The sequence below is a fragment of the Tachyglossus aculeatus genome, chromosome 1 (genome assembly GCF_015852505.1).
Source record: "Tachyglossus aculeatus isolate mTacAcu1 chromosome 1, mTacAcu1.pri, whole genome shotgun sequence".
In the NCBI taxonomy this organism is placed as follows: Eukaryota; Metazoa; Chordata; class Mammalia; order Monotremata; family Tachyglossidae; genus Tachyglossus; species Tachyglossus aculeatus.
In genome coordinates this window covers 96350034-96375050 of record NC_052066.1, presented here as the reverse complement: position 1 = coordinate 96375050, position 25017 = coordinate 96350034, and the positions used below count along the sequence as shown (strand labels likewise).

At 46.2% G+C, this 25017-nt stretch overlaps 1 protein-coding gene across 2 annotated transcripts in view; it reads left to right on the top strand.

The window, feature by feature from the left end:
* The window catches only part of RASA2 (RAS p21 protein activator 2), a 154417-nt gene that overhangs the window by 71698 nt on the left and 57702 nt on the right, over nucleotides 1–25017 (top strand). The window contains exon 5 of one of the 2 annotated variants that reach the window (XM_038748880.1): nucleotides 8275–8351. In XM_038748880.1, coding sequence (XP_038604808.1) covers nucleotides 8275–8351 — 77 coding nt within the window. Of the gene's footprint in view, nucleotides 1–8274; nucleotides 8352–25017 lie in introns of those variants that run through there. The other variant, XM_038748890.1, reaches the window with a different exon arrangement.

Sequence of the window (25017 nt, the reverse complement as noted above, 5' to 3'; positions counted from 1 at the left end):
GAAGTCAGTGGAAGATAAGGAAAAGAGGGCTTAGGGAAGCCCTCTTGGGGGAGATGTGCCTTCAATAAGGCTTTGAAGGAGGAGAGAGTAATTGTGTGTCAGATATGAAGAGGGCAGGCATTCCAGGCCAGAGGCAGGATGTGGGCAAGAGGTCAGTGGTGAGATAGATGAGATAGAGGTACACTGAGAAGGTTGGCATTAGAGGAGCGAAGTGGGCTAGGTTAGCATTAGAGGGCTGGGTTGTAGTAAAAGAGTAGCGAGGTGAGGTAGGAGGGGGCAAGGTGATTGAGTGCTTTAAAGCTGGTGGTAAGAAGTGCCTATTTGATGTGGAGGTGGATGGGCAACCACTGGAGGTTCTTAAGGAGTGGGGAAACGTGGCCTAAACTTTTTTTATAGAAAAATGATCTGGGCAGCAGAGTGAAGTATGGACTGGAGTGGGGAGAGATAAGAGGAAGGAAGGTCAGTAAGGACCTTGGGAGAGTGCAGTATGACAGAGTTGGTAGATACATTCCCTGCTCACAGTGAACTTACAGTGAAGAGGGAGATTCAGATGACTTAGTGGCCCCTAGACTTGGCATCTTCCTCTCCCATTCCTTCCTTCCTGCTTCAGTTCCCTGGTCTGAACAGTTTCCCCAGATTCTGATCTTGAGCTGTAGAGAGCAGGGTAAGGGGCACCCTGACTGAACCTCATGTCCTCCAACACCCACATGCACTCGGTCTCTGCATTCCAGTAACAGGGTCAAGGCAGGGAGACAATGCTCATAGTGAGGCAGATGCAGAGGCTGGGAATGGGCGGTAGCCTGGAGCAGGAAGAACTGATCCCATGATTTCCCGCCCCCCCAGTGACCAAGCAAACCAGCAGCAACTAACTCCCCCCGTCTCCAACCCCACCTACCCCTCAGTTGGTCCCCTCTGCTCGGCTCTGTCTCTCCGGGTTTCGGTTGGTACAAAAATTGATAATGCGGTCTTCTCCCCTCCCTACCCTCTCCAGGTCGGGCACCTGTGGGAGCCTAAGGAAGAGGTTTAAGATATAATCCCTGCACTCCAGGAGCATGGGGAGAACAGGAAGACTTACAGCAGTAAAAGAGGGAGAGAAAAGATTCAAATGGAAAACACAAGTGAATAAATCAATATATTGCCTCCTCGCAAGAAATGTTTTGGTCCTTAAAGTCATCTCAAATGGGGCGTTTCACCCATAGCATCATCGTAGTTTCTGATGGCCTTGTCCTCCTGTAGAAATTCCAACCCAGAGGCCTTCCTTTACCAACTACCGATGGATGCCTTGGGGTGGAAGGTTGAATCATTTGTTTTCCGGTTTTTGCCCCAGGGGAGGGTGAGTTTAGCTCTGCAGTGTATTTTTGTCAGGAACTTGGCATAGCTTCGATCCTCTCCAACCTCGCCTGTAGGTGAGCCTATCTGGCCCTGCCAACCTGGGCTTGCTCCCACCTGGCTTTCTGCCAACTCTTTCAGTGGCTCCGCTTCAAAGGACAGATTTCAGCTGGATGTGATTCTTGGCCCAGCAGCTGAGAAGGGTGTCTGCCAAACCTCAGGTGCTGGGTGAAGTCACTTGACAGCAGCGCTTTCTCCTTTTCCCTGCTCCTTCCCTACCTGCCTCCCCTCCCCTCTGCCCCAGTCAGGGTCCTGCCTGCTTGAAGTAATAATAATAATGATGATGATGGTATTTGTTAAGCACTATGTGCCAAGCACTGTTCTAAGTGGTGGGGGAGATACAAGGTAATCTGGTTGTCCCACGTGGGGCTAACAATCCCATCCTCATTTTACAGATGAGGTAACTGAGGCACAGAGAAGTTAAGGGAGTGGTCCAAAGTCACACAGCTGAAATGTGGCAGAGCCGGGATTAGAACCCATGACCTCTGAATCTCAAGCCCATGCTCTTGCCACTAAGGCACGCTACTTGTGGGTTCAGCTCAGCCTCAGGTCACCCCTGATCCCCAGGTTGCATTCTTGGGCTGGAGGAGAGTATTCATTCATTCAATCAATTCTATTTATTGAGCACTTACCATGTGCAGAGCATTGTGCTAAGCACTTGGGAGAGTACAATATAACAATAAACAGACACATTCCTTGCCCACAGCCAGCTGATCATGGTATTTAAGTTCTTGCTATGTGCCAAGCACTGAACTAAGAGCTGGGATACAGGGTGATAGGTCAGACACAGCCTCTGTCCTATGTGGGGCTCACAGTCTCAGTAGGCGGGAGAACAGGTACTTAATTCCCATTTTGCAGGTAAAAAAAACCAAGACACAGAGAAGTGAAGTGACTTACATGAGGTCCTGCAGCTGGTACATGACAGAGCCAGGATTAGAAGCCAGATCCTCTGATGTTTTAGGCCCGTGCTCTTTCTACTTGGTCATGCTGCTTCTAAGAATAGTAATAGTAATAATTGAGGCATATTTTTAAGGCTTGCTGGATGCCAAGCGCTGTATTAAGAGCCGGGGGAGGTGCAAGATAATCAGGTCAGATCCAATCAGTCAGAATTTACTGAGCATCTTCTCTGCTCAGAAGACTGTACTAAGTGTTTAAGGGAGTACCATAGAAGCAAAAGGCATGGTCCTTCCTCCCAAGGAGTTTACAGTCTCACAGAGCAAACCGGCAGGCAAAAATTACTGACTTATAGTAGGAATGGAAGAAAGAGATAACCGATAGTATGAGCCCATCAGGAATGAAATAGCTGATTAAATCATTGAATTTTCAGTTAAATACACCTATAAAGTCAGTTCTCCCATAGCACCAGTTTTCACAGTGCATTTTAGGTATTCATTCATTCATTCAGTCATATTTATTGAGCGCTTTACTGTGTGCAGAGCATTGTACTAAGCGCTTGGGAAGTACAAGTTGGCAACATATAGAGACGGTCCCTACCCAACAGTGGGCTCACAGTCTAGAAGGGGGAGACAGACAACAAAACAAAACATATTAACAAAATAAAATAAATAGAATAAATATGTACAAGTAAAATAAATAGAGTAATAAATTTGTACAAACGTATATACATATATACAGGTGCTGTGCGGAGGGGACTGAGGTAAGGCTGGGGGGATAGAGGGGGGAGGAGGGGGAGAGGAATGGTGTTAGAGAAGTCTACCGACAGCATACATTTCTCTGGATAGAATCCTTTGTGGGGCTGGAAAGAACAGTTTTGTGCTTGCACATGGAGTTATGTGTCTATTATATGAGTTTATTCTAACACGAGGTTGAGAACAAAGCCCCCATGTTATAAGAGAGCTGATTGCATATGGAAAAGTGCCAAGGGTGGCTATAAGAACAAAGATGTTAACTAAGGGTAATCAGTCAGTTAATCAATGATATTTATTGAAGACTTAATGTGTGCAGAGCACAATTCGAAGCACTGCCTCCCCGCTAGACTGTATGCTCGTGGGCAGGGAATGTGCCTGCTTATTGTTATATTGTACTCGCTCAGTACACTGCTGTGCACACAGTAAGCACTCAATAAATACTACTCAGTGCAGTATAACAGTAGGTAGACACCTTCCCTGCCCACAAGGAGCTTACAGTCTAGAGAGGGAGACAGAACGTAAATTAAATATGTGCTTTGTACATATAAGTGCTGTAGGACTGAAGTTGGGGGGCAGTAGAGGTGATGCAGAAGGGAGAAGGAATAGGGGAATTGAGGGCTTAGTTGTAGAAGGCCTCTTGCGGGAGATGTGATTTTTAGCAAATTAAGCCAAAGCGGTCTTTGGAAGGCCAAATAACTTGACTTAGATGAGCATATTTTGAACACATAATCAGAAGGACTAATTCTTTGAAGTTACTAATGCTAGGAAAAGTCCAGGAAAAATGAGGAAGAGGCAGACCAGCAGCTAGATTGGATAGAGACCATAAAGATAATGGAAGAACTGTTAGAAAGGTTGCGGATTATGAGAAAGGACCGGACGTTCTGGAGAAGGTATATCCATGGAGTCGCTATGAATCAGAACTGACTCGCCGGCACTTAATAGTAATTGAAGGTGGGAAAGGTGTCGATCAACTCAGTTATATTGTACTCTCCCAAGCACTTGGTATAGTGCTCTGCACACAGTAAACCCTCAATAAATATGATTGATTTATTGGAGAGAGTGATGTACTCTCTCGCATATTAAGGGGGAAGGAATCCCAGGTCAGAGACAGGACAAGGGCACGGAGTTGGCAGCAAGAGTGGATAGTTATAATGAATAGATTGGTGTTAGAGGAGCAGAACGAACTTGCTGGATTGCAGTAGGAAATTAAGCAAGGTAATATAGGAAGGGACAAGATGATTGAGTGCTTTAAAGTCTGTGGTAAAGAGCTTCTGTTAGATGTGGAGGTAGGTGGGCAACCCTGGAGTTTCTTTAGGAGTGGGAGGACATGGACTGAGCGGTTTTATAGAAAAATTATCTGGGCAGCAAAGGCAAATATGGACTGAAGTGAGGAGAGACAGGAGGCAGGGAGATCATTCATTCATTCATTAATTCAATCGTATTTATTGAGCGCTTACTGTGTACAGAGCACTATACTAAGTGCTTGGGAAGTACAAGTTGGCAACATATAGAGATGGTCCCTACCCAACAGTGGGCTCACAGTCTAGAAGGGGGAGACAGAGAACAAAACATATTAACAGAATAAAATAAATAGAATGAATATGTACAAGTAAAATAAATAGAGTAATAAATACGTACAAACATACATATATACAAGTGCTGTGGGAGGGGGAGGAGGTAAGGCGGGGGGACGGGGAGGGGGAGAGGAAGGAGGGGACTCAGTCTGGGAAGGCCTCCTGGAGGAGGTGAGCTCTCAGTAGGGCCTTGAAGGCAGGAAGAGAGCTAGCTTGGCGGATGTGCGGAGGGAGGGCATTCCAGTCCAGGGGGATGACGTGGGCCGGGGGTCGACAGCGGGACAGGTGAGACCGAGGCACGGTGAGGAGATTAGCGGCAGAGGAGTGGAGGGTGCGGGCTGGGCTGTAGAAGGAGAGAAGGGAGGTGAGGTAGGAGGGGGCGAGGTGATGGAGAGCCTTGAAGCCCAGGGTGAGGAGTTTCTGCCTGATGCGCAGATTGATTGGTAGCCACTGGAGATTTTTGAGGAGGGGAGTAACATGCCCAGAGCGTTTCTGGACAAAGACAATCCGGGCAGCAGCATAAAGTCTGCATTGAAGTGGGGAGAGACACGAGGATGGGAGATCAGAGAGAAGGCTGATGCAGTAGTCCAGACGGGATAGGATGAGAGCTTGAAGGAGCAGGGTAGCGGTTTGGATGGAGAGGAAAGGGCAGATCTTGGCAATGTTGCGGAGCTGAGACCGGCAGGTTTTGGTGACGGCTTGGATGTGAGGGGTGAACGAGAGAGCGGCGTTGAGGATGACACCAAGGTTGCGGGCTTGTGAGACGGGAAGGATGGTAGTGCTGTCAACAGTGATGGGAAGGTCAGGGAGAGGGCAGGGTTTGGGAGGGAAGACAAGGAGTTCAGTCTTGGACATGTTGAGTTTTAGGTGGCGGGCAGACATCCAGATGGAGATGTCCTGAAGGCAGGAGGAGATGCGAGCCTGGAGGGAGGGAGAGAGAGCAGGGGCAGAGATGTAGATTTGGATGTCATCAGCGTAGAGATGATAGTTGAAGCCGTGGGAGCGAATGATGTCATCAATGGAGTGAGTGTAGATTGAGAACAGAAGGGGACCAAGAACTGACCCTTGAGGAACCCCTACAGTAAGGGAATGGGAGGGGGAGGAGGACCCTGCAAAAGAGACTGAGAATGACCGACTGGAGAGATAAGAGGAGAACCAGGAAAGGACGGAGTCTGTGAAGCCAAGTTTGGATAGCGTGTTGAGGAGAAGGGGTGGTCCACATTGTCGAAGGCAGCTGAGAGGTCGAGGAGGATTAGGATAGAGTATGAGCCGTTGGATTTGGCAAGCAGGAGGTCATTGGTGACCTTTGAGAGGGCAGTTTCCGTGGAATGTAGGGGACGGAAGCCAGATTGGAGGGGGTCGAGGAGAGAGTTGGTGTTGAGGAATTCGAGGCAGTGCGTGTAGATGACTCGTTCAAGGAGTTTGGAAAGGAATGGTAGGAGGAAGATGGGGCGATAACTAGAAGGTGAGGTGGGGTCAAGAGAAGGTTTTTTTAGGTTGGGAGAGACATGAGCAGGTTTGAAGGCGGAGGGGAAGGAACCATTGGAGAGTGAGCGGTTGAAAATGGAAGTTAAGGAGGGGAGAAGGGATGGAGCGAGAGATTTCATGAGATGAGAGGGAATGGGGTCAGAATGGGGTCAGAAACACAGGTGGCCAGAGTAGCACTTGAGAGGAGGGAGGAGAGCTCCTCTGAGGATACTGCTGGGAAGAATGGGAGAGCAGCGGAGAGCATTGAGATCTGGGGGGTTGGAGAAGGTGGGGAGTGACTTTGGGGAGGTCAGACCTGATGGATTTAATTTTATTAATGAAGTATGAGGCCAGATCAGCAAGGAGGCTGATGCAGCTGTCCTGGCAGGATAGGATAAGTGCTGCGATCAACATGGCATCAGTTTGGATGGAGAGGAAGGAGCGGATTTTAGCAATGTCATGAAGGTAGAGTTGACAGGATTTGGTGACATTAAGTAATACCGTAAGCCCGGTTTGGGCAGGGATTTTCTTTATTGCTGAACTGTACTTTCCAAGCACTTAGTACAGTGCTCTGCACACAATAAGTGCTCAGTAAGTTTGATTGGAATAAATATGATTGAATGAAAATATATGTGTTGTGTGACAGAGATGACTGAGAATAACGCCAAGGTTATGGGCTTGTGAGGTAGGGAGGGTGGTGTTGCTGTTGACAACGATGGGACAGTCATGGAGCGGACAGGGTTTGTGGGGGAAGATAAGGAGTTCTGTTTTGGACATGTTAAATTTGAGGGGTTGGTGGGACACCCAAGTAGAGATGTCTTGAAGGCAGGAGGAGATACAAGAGACCGCAGAGAAGGAGGGAGATCAAGGCTGGAAAAGTAGATTTGGGAATCATCCACGTAGAGATGGTAGTTGAAGGTATGTGAGTGAATGAGTTCTCCCCAGTGGAATGAGTGTGGGTAGAGAATAGAAGGGAACTTTCCCAGAACTGAGCCTTGAGGGTGGAAGGCAGAGGAGGAGCCTGTTGGGTAGCCATTGGGTTAAGGGGTCTTGGGGTTCAGGGAATTGATTGGGGAAGGCTTCCTGAAGGAGGTGTGATTTCAGGAGGCAGTGAAACTGGGAAGAACTGTGAAAATTTGAAGTGGGAAAGTAGTTCTAGTGAGGGGAAATGGAAAGGGAAGAGTTAGAGGTAGGGAGTCGAGGGCAAGACACTCTTAGAAAGTGAGCTTGCAGAGTAGGAGCTGAAGAGAGCTGGTAGAGAAACTGGTGGAGAGCCTAGAAGCTAGTGGTAAGGCAATTTTTTTGGGTGTGACATGGGGCAATGGGTAGCCAGTGGAGGTCTTTGAAGAGTGGGGAATGGATGTCGAGTGGCAGGCTGCTTGTGTATGGTGTTACCCAAACTGTATCTTTTTCTTATATATAGTGTTGGTTTAGCGCTTACTATATGCCAACACTGTACTAAGAACTGGGGTAGATATAAGCTAATCAGGTTGGGCACAGTGCAGGTCCCCCACAGGGCTCTCAATATTAATCCCCATTTTATAGATGAGGGAATTGAGACACTGATAAGTGAAACGACTTGCCCAAGGTCACACAGCAGGCAGGTCGGTTCTATCCCTTCTGACTGGGTTCTGTCCACTATCCCACGCTATCCTTGGATTGATCGTAGAACTGACACAGGAATTATCTTGGGCCAAGGAGGCTACCTTCTGTCTTTCCTTCCTACCGCCTTGGTTTTTAAAGTAAAAAATATTCATAAATGTATTTTCAGGATCTTTTCCTTTTTTCCTTATGAAGTCTGCCCAATATCGAGACGGTGTTGGGGCGACAGCACTCAGTTGACCTGGAGGATCCATTGTTGCTGATCATTTAGCTTGGGTTTTGTTTGGGGGGCAATAAAGTGTTGCTTCTTGGATTTTCATCTGGCTCCCAGTAGACTGTAAGCTCCTTAAAGGCAGGGATCGTATCTGCCAACTGTATTGTATTATTCTCTCCCAAGCACTTAGTACAGTGCTCTGCCCGTAATAAGTGTTCGTAAATTTCATCGATGGGTTGATTGATCTAGTGGGCCTTGGTAGTCTTCCCATGGAAACTGGGAATATGAACCCATCTTTAGCTCTTACTACTCTTTTAAAGTGGAATCATCCAAATGATTATGAATTCAAGTTACAGTATACAATGTGTTCTTGTTGCAGGGTAAAGTTCACCTCGAGCTGAAACTGAACGAACTGATAACAGACAATGGATCTGTATGCCAGCAGCTTGTAGTACAGTAAGCAATATTTCTCCCTTTTCTGCATATGGGAACATACTGCTCTCTAACAAACGTGTTCACTGCTTTTACTAAATGCTCCGGCCATAAAGTGACCAATAAGAATTTTGTACACTTCAGGACTGTAATGATTTTAATACCATGAGCCAAGTCCAGTTTTTTTCTCTCTCTCCTTCTCACACAAGCTTCCCAGGAAGGTAAATGGACTGAGAATAATTCCTCAGGGAGAGAGGGAGACTGTGGTTGCAGGTATGCTGGGAGATGACTTTCTCAGTGTGCTGATGGCGATGCTAGAAAGGCAGAAGAAAAACTAGGATAGGTTTTAGCCACTGTTTATAATTCAAGGTGGTGCATTAGGGTCATCACTATCATCTGTTATTATGTGCCAGGCACGGATGCAAGCAAATCAGGTTGGGCACAAACCCCATTTTACAGAGGAGGGAACTTAGGCTCAGAGAAGTGAAGTGACTTGCCCAAGGTCACACAGCAGACAAGTGGCGGAGCCAAGATTAGAACACTCCCCTCCTCAAAAATCTCCAGTGGCTACCAATCAACCTATGCATCAGGCAAAAACTCCTCACTCTTGGCTTCAAGGCTCTCCATCACCTCGCCCCCTCCTACCTCACCTCTCTTCTCTCCTTCTACAGCCCAGCCTGCACCCTCCGCTCTTCTGCCGCTAATCTCCTCACTGTGCCTCGTTCTCGCCTGTCCCACCGTCGACCCCCGGCCCACGTCATCCGCCTGGCCTGGAATGCCCTCCCTCCGCACATCCCCCAAGCTAGCTGTCTTCCTCCCTTCAAAGCCCTACTGAGAGCTCACCTCCTCCAGGAGGCCTTCCCAGACTAAGCCCCCTCCTTCCTCTCCCCCTCCTCCCCCCCGCCTTACCTCCTTCCCCTCCCCACAGCACCTGTATATATGTATATATGTTTGTATGTATTTACTACTCCATTTATTTATTTTATTTCTACATATTTATTCTATTTATTTTATTTTGTTAATATGTTTTGTTTTGTTGTCTGTCTCCCCCTTCTAGACTGTGAGCCCGCTGTTAGGTAGGGACCATCTCTATATGTTGCCAACTTGTACTTCCCAAGCGCTTAGTACGGTGCTCTGCACACAGTAAGCGCTCAATAAATATGATTAAAAAAAAACACTAGGTCCTTCTGACTCCCAAGACCTTGCTCTGATCACTAGATCACACTGCTTCGCTACGTGCATCAACCGAGCTGTAACACAGGGGCTGTGAGGATGGCAAGGTATTGGCAAGCTGTGTTATAGGGCTAAATCAGTCATATTTACTGTGTGCTTCCTGGTTCAGAGCTCTGTGCTAAGTGCTTGGGGAATACAATATACAATATACAAGTTGGTAGATATGTTCCCTGCCCACAATGAGTTTACAGGCTAGAGGAGTCTTACAATCTTACAAGCTAAACAACCTACTCAAATACCATAAGTGCTCAAATAACATACGCAAATAAAATTAATAGCCCTAAGGCCTTCAACTGGAGCAAGCACATTAAAATCACAAAGAAAAACCAGTTTAGCTAATGCTGGTTCTGGAATCCAGGTGGGGGAGAATTCGGGTACTTGGTTAAATAATAATAATAATAATGGGAGAGACAATCAGTGTGTAGACAAAAAGTAAATACTAGTCTCTGAATAGCTAATCTAATAATTATTCTAAACAACTGATTTGTTGACTGAATGCAGTTAAGTAAAAAATCACTTTCAGTTGGAGATATTTCTCTGAAGCAGAGGATTTCATAAACATCTAAGATGAATGTAAAAGTGCTGAGGTAATGGTGAATTGCTTAAATGCTCAACTTTTTTGCCAGATTTCAGCAACAGCAGAACACCCTTATTTCCTTTCGATTGTTGGTTTGTCATCAAGACATCCTTAAAAGGCATGACACAACCACCATTTCCTACTGGCATGAAAGTCAGTCATCGAGTGCCGCAGTAACTCTTATTTTACCATCAAATCGAGCAATTAACAAAAGTTTTAAACGGCATAGGCTACAGAAATGAAGCCATTCAAGAAAATGTTATCACAGCTCCACCTATTTGTGGGTTTTTTTTGGGGGGGGTTAAACTCCTACTGTGTGAAGCACTGTACTCACAGCTGGGGTAGATAAAGAGAAGCAGGTTCCACATGGGTCCCACAGTTTAAAGAGGAGGGAGGACAAGTACTGAACACCCATTTTGCAGATGGGGGCAGGTTCTATCTTTGAGAATTAAAGACTGAAGTTCTTTCTGCTCCAATAGACCTGATCAAATCCAGGTCATTGACCTCAGGGTCCAAAGTCCTCTGGATGCTCTCCTGGTGGGGGTGTGTGTTTAAAGGAGTGGAACTACTTGGGTAGCAGATAATCTTCTATCTACCACAGGACTTAGTACAGTGTTTGGCACAGAGTAAACAATTAAATCAATTGCCATCATTGCTGCTATTATTATTACGCTGTGCTGGTCCTTGAACAGTAGCAGTGTGGCCTGGTGGAAAAAGCCCGGGCCTGGGAATCAGAGGACTTAGGGTCCAATCCCGGTTCTGTCACTTGTCTTCTGTGTGACCTTGGGCAAGTCACTTCCCTTCTCTGTGCCTCAGTTATCTCACCTGTAAAATGGAGAGTAAGACTGTGAGCCCAGTGTTGGACAGGGGCTGTGTCCAACCTGATTATCTTTTGTCTACCCTAGCACGTAGAACAGTGCCTGGCACATCGTACACATGTAACAAATACTATTTAAAAAAAAAGAAAGAAAAATATGACAAGTGGCAGAGCCGGGATTAGAACCCAGGTCCTCTGACTCCCAAGCCCGTGTCTCTTCCTCTAGGCCACACTGCTTTTGTGAATGGCATTCACAAGCCATTGTGAAGCAGTATAGCTCAGAGGAAAGAGCACGGGCTTGGGAGTCAGAGGTCATGGGTTCTAATCCTGGCTCCGCCACTTGTCAGCTGTGTGACTTTGGGTAAGTCACTTCACTTCTCTGAGCCTCAGTTACCTCATCTGTAAAATGGGGATTAAGACTGTGAGCCCCATGTGGGACAACCTGGTTACCTTGTATCACCCCCAGAGCTTAGAATAGTGCTTGGCTTAACACTATTCTTGGCTTAAGTGCTTAACAAATGCCATCATTATTATTATTATTCCTTCTCCTGTTATTAATGCAAGCTTACTGAAGGCAGGAACTGTGTTTCTCACTCTCCCAAGATCTTAGCTTTATACTCTGTTCACAATACGTGGTCAGTAAAAACTAATTCTAGACTGTGAGCCCGCTGTTGGATAGGGACCGTCTCAGTATGCTTCCAACTTGTACTTCCCATGCGTTTAGTACAGTGCTCTGCACACAGTAAGCGCTCAATAAATACAATTGAATGAATGAATGAATAATGACTGACTGATGTTTGCCATTCTTTATGAAACATACCTGATATGGATTTTAATCCAATTCTGCCTACAGCTACCTTGTGGCCAAGCTTAACTGGTTCCTACACTTCTGCGTCACCCTGACTTGCTCCCTTTGTATTTCTCTCCTCCCAGCCCCACAGCACTTACATACATATCTGTAATTTTTTTTTATATTAATGTCTGTCTTCCCCCCTGCCCCCCACCCCCAACCCCAGACTGTAAGCCTGTTGTGGACAGGGAATGTGCCTGTTTATTGTTGCCCTGTATTCTCCTAAGCACTTAGTACAGAGCTCTGCACACAGTAAGTGCTCAATAAATAAGATTGAATGAAAGAATGAACAAACTATAATTTAAGAAAATAGCTCCTCCTTCACCTTTTCTTTTTAGCATTCTGGGGTAAGACTGGAATCCTTTTCTTAGGCCAACCCCCGACCCCATGCCAGTGATGCTTTTTACATGACAACCTCTACCCGGAGCAGTAAGGGCAGCAGGGCGTGCCTCAGAGCATCAGCTGTGCTATTTGTTAAGCGCTAACTATGTACCAGTCACTGTACTAAACACTTGGCTAGATACAAACTAATCAGGTGGGACTCAGTCCCTGTCTCACATGACGGTCTTAATCCCCACTTTACAGATGAGGTAACTGAGGGACAGAGAAGTGAAGTGACTTGGCCAAGGTCACGGAACAGACAAGTGGCAGAGTTAGAACCCAGGCCCTTCTGACTCCCAGGCTTGAGTCTATCCACTAGGCCACACTGTTTCCACAGGGCTCTTGCAGGAGAAGACTGCCTCTGTCTCTCCACCTTCACTCCGCAAGGCTTTTCTCTTCCTGTCAAGACTCTTGACTGCCAGAAAAAGGAAGGAGAAGCTTGGCTGTGGAGTGCTGCTGGACATGGGCTTCCAAGACAAGGGATACGGGCTGCTCTCTCCCTCCCCACACCAAACCTTTCTCTTTTGTTATTGGTTAAGGGCTTACTGTGTTCCAGGCACTGTACTAAGCGCTGGGATAGGTACGAGATGACAGGCCTGGACACACTCCCTGTGCCTCATTAAGCTTGCAGTCTTAATCCCCATTTTATAGATGAGGTAACAGGCACAGAGAAGTTAAGCGACTTGCCCAAGGGCAAAGGAGCAGAGTCAGGATTAGAACCCACGCTCTCCGACCTCCAGATTCTGTCTCTTTCCACTTGGCCACGCTGCCTCTTGATTATCAATTCTAAAAAGTCCCTGAAAACCCTCTAAGACGGTGGGGCAGGGGGTGGCAATCTCACACAGGTTACTTTGCCCAGAGCTGGGCTTAGTGTGAGTATTGTACAGGGCCATATTTGTGTCACAACTGTTCGGTCATTCTCATCTGTCAGTCTTCTCCCATCTCGATGAATTTTAATTGTCATTCTTTCCTAGCAAAGCAGTCATCCCTTCTCCTTTAAAGTGAGCCCCAGAGCTGGTCTGAATCACTGCCTGTGGATTTCTACCACCACCCAATACGCTGCCTTGCACATCCTCAGCACTTGAACCCTACTACCCCATTTTCAGAATCTGCAATGAGTCCGCTCGCTTAGCTGCCATCCCGCTAACTAAATGTGGGTTAGTGGGGTCAGATGGAGCCTGAGGAATGGAGGATGTGCATTTCTAATTGAAAAACAAGCCATTAAATCCACAAAAATACCCACTGGGCAACTTCTTGACCTAGCTCACCTGAAATACCGCTCCATTTTTCAGGGTGGAAGAAGTGGAAGCATTTTTCCCAAGTGGAGGTACAAAAAGGGGCAGTTTGAAGCATTTCCTTCTTGTCAGGGTGGGGTGGGGGAAGGGAAACAGCCCTACCAGGCACAGAGAAGGGATCAGTCAGACCAGAGAAGCAGTTTGGCTTAGCGGAAAGAGCTCGGGCTTGGGAGTCAGAGGTTGTGGGTTCTAATCCTGGCTCTGGCACTTGTCAGCTGTGTGACTTTGGGCATGTCGCTTCACTTCTCTGGGACTCAGTTTCCTCATCTGTAAAGATGGGGATTAAGACTGTGAGCCCCACTTGGGACAACCTGATAAACTTGAATCTCCTCCAGCGCTTAAAACAGTGCTTGGCACAAAGTAGGTACTTAACAAATGTCATCATTATTATTATTATTATTACCAGCTCACCCCACTCCTGTAAGCTCGTTGTAGGCAGGGAATGTGTCTGTTAATTGTTGTATTATACTCTCCCAGGCACTCAGTACAGTGCTTTGCACACAGTAAGAGCTCAATAAATACGAATGAATGAATAATAACGAGTAAATGTGTGCTCTCTGCTAGCCCCTTCTCCTTCCGCCCCCAGAAGCCCCTTTCTTGAACCCCACCTCCACCCTGCCCTGCGCCCACCTTCCGCCCTCTCCGGTCCCATCTTTCAACCTCCGTTCCCCACTGGGACTCCCCTGAGTAATGTTCAGCCACTCCCACACAAAACCCCTTTGAGGAGAAGTCCTCTACAGATCAAAATAAGGACAGCTCCAGAGTGAAACTCAAGGTGTGTATGTGTGGAAACACCACCATACCTGTAATGGTGGGGCTGTCCACCTGCCCTTCTATGGTGGGGTTGGTTTGTTTTATGGTTTTATGGTATTTGTTAAGCACTTACTAATGTATCAAACACTGTTCTAAGCACTGGGGTATATACGAGTTAATTAGGTTGGACAAAGTCCTTGCCCTGCAAGGAGCCCACAGTTTAAGTAGGAGGGAGCATAGGTTTTACAGTTTACATTTTACAGTTGAGGAAACTGAGGCACAGAGAAGTTAAGAGAAGTAGCATGGCATAGTGGATAGAGCCTGGGCTTGGGAGTCAGAAGGACCTGGGTTCTAATCCCGCCTCTGCCACATGTCTGCCGTGTGACCTTATGCAAAGTCACTTCACTTCTCTGGGCCTCAGTAAAATGGGGATTAAGACTGTGAGCCCCATGTGGGACAGGGACTGTGTCCAACCTGAATAATTTGTATGTACCCCAGAGCTTAGAACAGTGCTTGGCATATAGTAAATGCTTAACAAGTACTAGTTATTATTGTTTTTATTATTATTATTATTATGTTGGTATTTGTTAAGTGCTTCCTAGGTGCCAAGCACTGTTTTAAGCACTAGGGTAGATACAAGGTGATCAGGTTGTCCCATGGGTGGCTCACAGTCTTAATCCCCATTTTACAGGTGAGGTAACTGAGGCACAGAGAAGTTAAGTGACTTGCCCAAAGTCACACAGTTGACAAGTGGCAGAGTCAGAATTTGAACCCATGACCTCTGACTCCAAAGCCTGTGCTCTTTCCACTGAGCCACGCTGCTTTTCTCTCAGATACCACAATTAACCTAGAGTTGGGGAAGCATGTCTCTCCTCGAGAAGCGAGAGAAAAGCATCTTTCAAAATCTCCATTGGGTGCCGTGGCTAAATACCATTGCCCCTGGTAGGTAGAGAAGAGTTCCAGGATTGAATTTCAACCCACGAGAGAGGGGTGGACCTGATTCAGCGTGGCTCAGTGCAAAGAGCACGGGCTTTGGAGTCAGAGGTCATGGGTTCAAATCCTGGCTCCGCCAACTGTTAGCTGTGTGACTTCGGGCAAGTCACTTAACTAACTTCTCTGTGCCTCAGTTACCTCATCTGTAAAATGGGGATGAAAACTGTGAGTGGGACAACCTGATCACCTTGTAACTTCCCCAGCGCTTAGAACAGTGCTTTGCATATAGTAAGTACTTAGCAATTTTTTTTCCCTGGCCCACATCCTCCCCCTGAACTGGAATGGCCTCCCTCCGCACATCCGCCAAGCTAGCTCTCTTCCTCCCTTCAAAGCCCTACTGAGAGCTCACCTCCTCCAGGAGGCCTTCCCAGATTGAGCCCCCTCCTTCCTCTCCCCCTTCTCCCCCTCCCCCTGCCTTACCTCCTTCCCCTCCCCACAACACCTGTATATATGTTTCTACATATTTCTCTATTTATTTTACTTGTACATATTTACTATTCTATTTATTTTATTTTGTTAATATGTTTTGTTTTGTTGTCTGTCTCCCCCTTCTAGACTGTGAGCCCACTGTTGGGTAGGGGCCGTCTCTATATGTTGCCAACTTGTACTTCCCAATCGCTTAGTACAGTGCTCTGCACACAGTAAGCGCTCAATAAATACTATTGAATGAATGAATGAATGATTACTGCCTCCTGTAGGAGAGAGGATAACATGAGATTTCTGCCCAGAAGAGTTTCTCTGCCTGGTGAGAGTAACCCATCTACTAGCCAAAAAGGAATTTCCTAGCCCTGCAGCACATGCCTACCCCTGACTCATGGTCAGCTCCATTAGGGTTCCGGCAGGGACCCCGGTTCACTTTTAACCACTTTTAATAAAAATTTTTTTAAGTTAATGCCCGTGATTCTAGGTGAAAGCTTCATGTCACAGTTTCTCTGAGGAAGGGAGTCCATTCTTCCCATTTTTTAAATGGTATTTGTTAAGCCCTTATTCATTCATTCATTCAATCGAAGTTATTGAGCACTGTACTAAGTGCTTGGAACGAACAATTCAGCAACAAATAGAGACAATCCTTGCCCACAACGGACTCACAATCTAGAAGGGGGAAGACAGACATCAAAACAAGTAAACATTCCCAGGCAATATGTTAAGCTCTAGGGTAGATACAAGCTACAAGGTTGGACACAATCCCTGTCCCACAAGGGCTTAGTCCCCATTTTACAGATGAGGTAACTAGGCACAGGAAAGTGAAGAGGCTTGCCCAAGGTCACAGCAGACAAGCCCATTGTTGGGTAGGGACCATCTCTATATGTTGCCGACTTGTACTTCCCAAGAGCTTAGTACAGTGCTGTGCACACAGTAAGCGCTCAATAAATCATCGATCATATTTATTGAGCGCTTACTGTGTGCAGAGCACTGTACTAAGCGCTTGAGCACTGTACTAAGTTACGATTGAATGAATGAATGAATGAATGAAAGCAGAGGAGCCGAGATTAGAACCAAGGTCCTTCTGACCTAGGATCTGGGAGGGCCTTTTGGACCAAGTTCTGCCTGAAAGTCTTTTGGGAGTTCAGATGTTGGAACGGGTAGTTAGAAACACCAGTTGAAAAGACTCGATTTTCATAAAGTGTTGAATTCACCTGGGTGAATTTTGTTTTTCCTAGTTATGCATAGAAGTTTGAGGCCTTCGGCAAAATGCTTTTGATGATTTGTTTAGCCCAAAGTGCCCATGTAGAAATTGTGTTCCCTGGACTCTCAGGCTCTAACCTCCAGGTCAGATCTCCTCCAAGAGGCCTTTTCTGATTAAGCCTCCTTTTCCCCAGCACGCTCTCCCTTCTGCGTTGTCTTTTGCACTTTAATCTGTGACCTTTGGGCATTTGGTATTCACCCCACACCCAACTCTGCAGCATTTATGTACATATCTTTAAATTATGTATTATAAATTTATACATATTAATGTCTATCTCCCCTTCTAGACTGTAAGCTTTTTATGGGCAGGAACATATCTGCTAATTTTGTTGTACTCTACCAAACGCTTAGTACAGTGCCCTGTACATAGTAAGCACTCCGTAAATACCATGGATGGATAGATTGATTGATTGAGGTGCTGTGCTGTTGTGGGGGGTGAGTGCTGTACATCTGAGCTGGTTTGGCTCAGAAATAAATTATTGATTCAATTCATTCAGTCGTATTTATTGAGTGCTTACTTTGTGCCAAGCACTGTACTAAGCACTTGGAAAGTACAATTCGGCAACAAAAAGAGACAGTCCCTACCCAGCGGGCTCACAGTCTCTTCAGGATTCCCCAAACCAACCCAGCAGGCTTGAACTAGAACCCCCCAAAATAAAAAGCACAGAGTTCATGCATGAAAATTAGCTGTTTTGTCATTGAAGGTAGCATTTTGAACATTAGGCAAGTTGTCAGCCCCTGGTTTTGGCACTGAAATTCATTTCCTCAGATCCTTTAGTCGAAGAGTCTAAGCACCTCTCCTTCAAGAAGCCTTCCCTGACTAAGCCCTCCTCTCTTCTCCCACTCCCTTCTGCATCACCTTGCTTGCTCCCCTCATTGATCCTCCTTCCCAGCCTCACAGCACATATGTGTATACCTGTAATTTATTTGTTTTTAATAATGATGGTACTTTTTAAGCGCTTACTATGTGCAAGGCACTGTATTAAGCCCTGGAGTTTGTTTATGAGTATTAATGTCTGTCTCCCCCTCTAGACTGTGAGCTTGTGGGCAGGGAATGTGTCTTATTGCATTGTACTCTCCCAAGCACTTAGTACAGTGCTTTGCACCCAGGAAGCGCTCAATAAATACGACTGAATGGAGTCTGGAATAATGAGCAGCCGCTGTGGCCCGGAGGGGCCGATCTGTGCACCGTCTCTTCACCACTCCTAACAGGGCCATGCTTAGCACAAACCACCCCCGCCACGTCTTGCCGTTGAGAAGGAAAAGCTTCTCAGGCCTGATGGGGTTGTTTCCTTAAGCCTCGGAGGAGCCCCTGAGTATTGAAGTTTTACCCGAGACCACCTGCAGTTGCATGGCCTTGTTCGTCACCATTTCCCACCTCTATTCCTGCATCAGCCTCCTCGCTGACCTCCCTGCCTCCTTCCAGTCTGTACTTTTCTCTGCTGCCCGATCACTTATCTGAAAGACTAATAAGTCTGCATCTCCCCACTGGCCCAAAAACCTCCAGTGGTTGCCCATCCAGTGCCGCATCAAACAGAAGCTCCTTTCCGTCGGCTTTAAGGCACTCAGCTGTCTACTTCTTACCTGGCCTTGCTGATGACATACTCCAACCCACCCCGCACACTCCACTTGTCCAATACCAACCTATGCTTTCTGTACCTCAGTCTCATCTATCCTGCCACTGGCCCCTTGCCAGGGAATTCTTTGCCCATCTTCTCCCTGGGGCCTGGAACTCCCTCTCCCTCCATATACACAAGACCACCACTCTCCCCACCTTCAAAACCCTCCTAAAATCACACCTCCTCCAAGAAGCCTTCCCAGACTAAGCACATTAGTTCCCCTCTCCGCCCTTCCTTCTGCATCAACTGTGAATTTGGCTGTGTACCACTTAAGCACCTTGATACATATCCCAACCCCACAATACTTATGCAGTTATTCTTCTATTTCCCATACCCCTGATCTATTTTGCTTTCTGTTTTCACCTCTAGACTGTAAACTCCTCTTAGGCAGGAATCACGTTTATAGTGGATAGAGCACAGGCCTGGGAATCAGAAGGATCTAGGTTCTAATCCAAGCTCCGCCACATGTCTGCTTGTGACTTTGGGCAAGTCACTTAAATTTTCTGGGCCTCAGTTACCTCATCTGTATAATGGGGATTAAGAGTGTGAGCCCCATGTGGGACAGGGAGTGTGTCCAATCTGATTAGCTGCCACTAATCTCCTCACCGTGCCTCGTTCTCGCCTGTCCCGCCTCGACCCCCAGCCCACGTCATCCCCTGGCCTGGAATGCCCTCCCTCCCCACATCCGCCAAGCTAGCTCTCTTCCTCCCTTCAAGGCCCTACTGAGAGCTCACCTCCTCCAGGAGGCCTTCCCAGACTGAACCCCCTCCTTCCTCTCCCCCTCCTCTTCCTCTCCATCCCCCCCCGCCTTACCTCCTTCCCTTCCCCGCAGCACCTGTATATATGTATATATGTTTGTACGTATTTATTACTCTATTTATTTATTTTACTTGTACATATCTATTCTATTTATTTTATTTTGTTAATATGTTTGGTTTTGTTCTCTGTCTCCCCCTTCTAGACTGTGAGCCCACTGTTGGGTAGGGACTGTCTCTATATGTTTCCAACTTGTACTTCCCAAGCGCTTAATACAGTGCTCTGCACACAGTAAGCGCTCAATAAATACGATTGATTGATTGATTAACTTGTATCTACCTCAGCATTTAGAACGGTCCCTGGCACATAATAAGCATTTAACAAATACCATCGTTATTATTATTGTTGTTGTTATTATTGTTATCATTATTGTTATTGACTCTATTGGGAGTCCAAGTGTTTAGTACAATGCTTTCACACACCCTAAGCGCTCAGTGAATACGATTGATTGATTGGATTACTTAAGAGTTTGTGAAGGAGCATGAATGTATATGTGCATATCCCTTTATATATTTCCCAATTTTTTTTCTCATCTTGATATTATTTTAACTGCAGAGAAAGGCCTCTTCCCATTCAGAGGGTTTTCTTCTGGTTAACCTCATGCTTTAGTAGCCTCCCTGAAGCTATGTCTGTGCTGTCACATCCTCCTCCTTAGCTAGCCTCTTTTCCCTGGGAGATGCCACTTTGGATGCTGTCTTTCAGTGCCCAGAATTCACCTTCTTTTCTACCAGTTTCATCCTCTCCTTCTCCCTTTATCCAGAAAAAATAGTTTAGTACTGTAAATAAGCACTGGCAAAGAATAATCACCTGAGGTAGAAATTTAGCCGTCAGTCAGTGGTATTTATTGAACACTTATTGTGTGCAGAGCATTGTACTAAGTGCTTGGGAGAATGCACTATACCAATATAAACAGACATATCTCCTGCCCACAATGATCTTACAATCTAGAGGGGAACAGGAGCACCTCTCCCACTCCTTGCGGGCAGAGAATGTATATGCAAACTTTGTATCGAACTCTCCCAAGCACTCAGTACAATGCTCTGTACACAGTGAATGCTCAATAAATATGATATATTTTTATTAACTGCACACCAGGTTATTTTTCAGTGTTTTCTTTTTTGCTAAGCACAATACCTTTGAGCTTACTCTCATATAATCTTCTGTAATTTACTTGAACGGAAGATGTGTCCAGTTAAATTAAGGGGCAGCCAGTTAATGCTTATCTTCCCAAAAGTGTGTTCAGAAATTTAATAAGTAGGTTAAAGACTGAGCACAAAATGTTTCTTTTTTTACCCCTCTAACTTTCTCTGTTCTCTAGGTCTGTAGAACTGAATAGAGAGGGGCAGCTTTAATCTGCAGCAAAAGGGATGAGGCCATAGAGGGTGTGGTAAAATTGAGACTCTCGTTGAAAAACCACGATTGCTTGCTTGAGAGAAATTTCTGGTCAGTACCTTAGCGGCATGAAGCTGCAACCCAAGGTCCCTCTGAAGCCTGTGGAAGTTGTGTCTGCAGAGGAAAAAGATGAAAGGCAACCAAAAGGGCCAACTGGCCCATGTGTCTCAAACCCACCCTGAAAAAGGGTGAGGCTGGGAATCAACAGTATTTATGGGAAACTCTGGGTGAGTAGGCAGATTACAGAGAAGCAGCATGGCTCAGTGGAAAGAGCCCAGGCTTTGGAGTCAGAGGTCATGGGTTCAAATCCCGGCTCCACCAATTGTCAGCTGTGTGACTTTAGGCAAGTCACTTAACTTCTCTGTGCCTGAGTTACCTCATCTGTGAAATGGGGATTAAGACTGTGAGTTCCCCATGGGACAACCTGATCACTTTGTAACCTCCCCAGTGCTTAGAACAGTGCTTTGCACACAGTAAGCGCTTAATAAATGCCGTTATTATTATTATTACATGCCAGCCTGCCAGAGGAAGCCATAGCCTCAGTGTAACTCCTGCCTTCCTTAGAGGGCACCTGTTTTCCCTGAAGTAGGCACTGCCCTTATTGATGCCTCTGCTGAGAGGAGAGAGTAGACCCTCCACTCCCCGCTACAGGGGGCTGAGGACGGCAGGTGAGATTCCCGAGGGCAGTGAGAACCTAGAAATGGGCGATTTCGTGCCCCAGCCATGGACAGGCTTTGGTGTGGCTTGCCAAGGTGACTGACCCCAGGTCTAGAGTTTCTCTGGGTGTCCAGGATGTACTGACATCAGGAATCTCTGAGGTAAGCTAGCCACTGGGGCCCGCGGTCGGCCATCCTGCCTCCCCTGCCGCCCACATGGCAGATGGCCAGGGAGAATGGCCGCTGAAGGCCAAACCCGAACCCAGAGTCTGTTGTCCCAGCTAGAGCAACTGGACATGGAACGAGGACTGCTGATTGCTTGATGTAGGGAGTGTGGAGTGAGGGGAAGACATGGTTCTCTATTAGGATGCTGATCTGAATTAGGGGAGATATAGTTTCTTTTTTGAACCCTGAGGTTTTTTGCGGGTGGTGGGGAGGGGCTCAGGTTGACTTTTTTAATGGTACTTATTAAATGCTTATTGTGTGCCAGGCACTGTACTAAGCACTGAGGTATCAATCAGTCAATCGTATTTATTGAGCGCTTACTGTGTGCAGAGCACTGTACTAAGCGCTTGGGAAGTACAAGTTGGCAACATATAGAGACAGTCCCTACCCAACAGTGGGCTCACAGTCTAGAAGGGGGAGACAGAGAACAAAACCAAACATACTAACAAAATAAAATAAATAGAATAGATATGTACAGGTAAAATAAATAAATAAATAAATAAATAAATAAATAAATAAATAGAGTAATAAATATGTACAAACATATATACATATATGCAGGTGCTGTAGGGAAGGGAAGGAGGTAAGATGGGGGATGGAGTAGGGACGAGGGGGAGAGGAAGGAAGGGGCTCAGTCTGGGAAGGCCTCCTGGAGGAGGTGAGCTCTCAGTAGGGCCTTGAAGGGAGGAAGATAGTGAGCTTGGCTGATGGGTGGAGGGAGGGCATTCCAGGCCCGGGGGATAACATGGGCCGGGGGTCGATGGTGGGACAGGCGAGAACGAGGTACGGTGAGGAGAATAGCGGTAGAGGAGCGGAGGGTGCGGGGAGGGCTGTAGAAGGAGAGAAGGGAGGTGAGGTAGGAGGGGGTGAGGTGATGGGCAGCCTTGAAGCCCAGGGTGAGAAGTTTCTGCCTGATGCGCAGATTGATTGGTAGATACAGGTAGATACAAGATAAGCAGTTTGGACATGGTCCCTATCCACATGGGCTCACAGTCTATAGCAGAGGGAGAAGAATGTAATCCCCAGTTTACAGGTAAGGTAACTGAGGCACAGAGAACTTAAGTGACTTGCCCAAGGTCACACAGCAGACAAGTGGCATGGAACAAGGACTGCTTAGCGCTCGACATAGGGAGAGCCTTAGTCAGGGGAAGATACAGTTTTCTATTTGGACATCCGTTTGAATTAGGGGAACATGATTTCTTTTTCAAACTCTGAGGTTTTTTGGGTGGGGCAAGGTTGGCTTTTTTAGTGCTTCTTATTAAATGCCTACTCTGTGCCAGGCACTATACCTAGCACTGAGATAGACACAAGATAAACAGTTTGGACACGGTCCCTAATCACATGGGCTCACAGTCTAAGTTGGAGGGAGAAGGATATAGTCGCCAGTTTACAGATGAGAAAACTAAGGCACAGAGAAGTTGTGACTTGCTCAGGGTCACATAGCTGGCAACTGGTAGAGCCTGGGATTAGAACCCAGGTCCTAAAATTATAAGTGTAATTTACTTATTTTAATGTCTGTCTCCCCCTCTGGACTGTAAGCTCGTGGTGGGCAGGGATTGTGTCTTTTATTGTTATATTGTACTCTCCCAAGCCCTTAGTACAGTACTCTGTACACAGTAAGCACTCAATATATTCATTCATTCAATCGTATTTATTGAGCGCTTACTGTGTGAGAAGCACTGTACTAAGCGCTTGGGAAGTACAAGTTGGCAACATATAGAGACAGTCCCTACCCAACAACGGGCTCACAGTCTAGAAGGGGGAGACAGAAAACAAAACAAAACGTGGACAGGTATCAAGTCATCAGAATAAATAGAGATAAAGCTAGATGCACATCATTAACAAAATAAATAAAATAGTAAGTATGTACAAGTAAAATAGAGTAATAAATCTGTATAAACATATATACAGATGCTGTGGGGAGGGGAAGGAGGTGGGGCGGGGGGGGATGAGGAGGAGGAGAGGAAAAAGGGGGCTCAGTTTGGGAAGGCCTCCTGAAGTAGGTTAGCTCTCAGTAGGGCTTTGAAGGGAGGAAGAAAGCTAGCTTGGCAGATGTGTGGAGGGAGGGCATTCCAGGCCAGGGGGAGGACGTGGGCCAGGTGTCGACAGTGGGACAAGTGAGAATGAGGTACAGTGAGGAGGTTAGCGGCAGAGGAGCAGAGCGTGTGGGCTGGGCTGTAGAAGGAGAGAAGAGAGGTGAGGTAGGAGGGGGTGAGGTGATGGACAACCTTGAAGCCGAGAGTGAGGAGTTCTTTGTTGATGCATAGGTTGATTGGTAGCCACTGGAGATTTTTGAGGAGGGGAGTAACATGCCCAGAACGTTTCTGCACCAAGATGATCCAGGCAGCGGCATGAAGTATAGACTGCAGTGGGGAGAGACAGGAGGATGGAAGATCAGAAAGGAGGCTGATGCAGTAATCTAGTCGGGATCGGATGAGAGATTGAACCAGCAAGGTAGCAGTTTAAATATGATTGACTGACTGACTCAGTCTGACTCCCAAGCCCAAAGTGGGGAGAGACAGGAGGATGGGAGATCAGAGAGGAGTCTGATGCAGTAATCCAGTCAGGATAGGATGAGAGATTGAACCAGCAATGTAGCGGTTTAAATATGATTGACTGACTGACTCAGTCTGACTCCCAAGCCCAAAGTGGGGAGAGACAGGAGGATGGGAGATCAGAGAGGAGGCTGATGCAGTAATCCAGTCAGGATAGGAAGAGAGATTGAACCAGCAAGGTAGCGGTTTAAATATGATTGACTAACTCAGTCTGACTCCCAAACCCGTGCTCTGTCTACTAGGCCTGCTGCTTCTCATTGAGCCCATAAAAGACCAAAGCATCTAAAGAATCCAGGGGTCTAAGGTTTGGGATGGGGACATGTGCAAAAACATGATAAAATAAAGATTTGTAATAATAAATAAAAATGAATCATTTCTTGAAGAGTGTAAAGGCTGATCATCCTGGTCAATTTACGGAGTCTAGTATTTGCTATTAAGGCCTTTTTTATACTGACAACCTTTGTCTAAAAAACCTCCTGGATTTCATAAAACAAATAATTCTTACCTGGCTTTTTTGCCAACTTAAATATTTGCTTATCAGCTGAAAACCTTAGCTTCCAGTTTTTTTTTAAAAAAAGAAGGAAATGCTTATTTTGGCAGCTGAGAGGAAACAAACGTTTATTTAGTTGTAGCCAAAATAAGCACTACTTTGGTCAGTTAAGAGAGTTGTAGTTTTTCAAAATGTTTTAACAGTATTTTCAAAGGATTGAACATCTCTAATAGTATTTGCGTATTTGCTAATATTTACCCAAGCCCTTTTGTCTACGTAGGTGGTGAAAGTGTTTGGAAAACACATTCTAGGTGATAAATGTTGATATAATTCAAATGCATCCATATAGGGG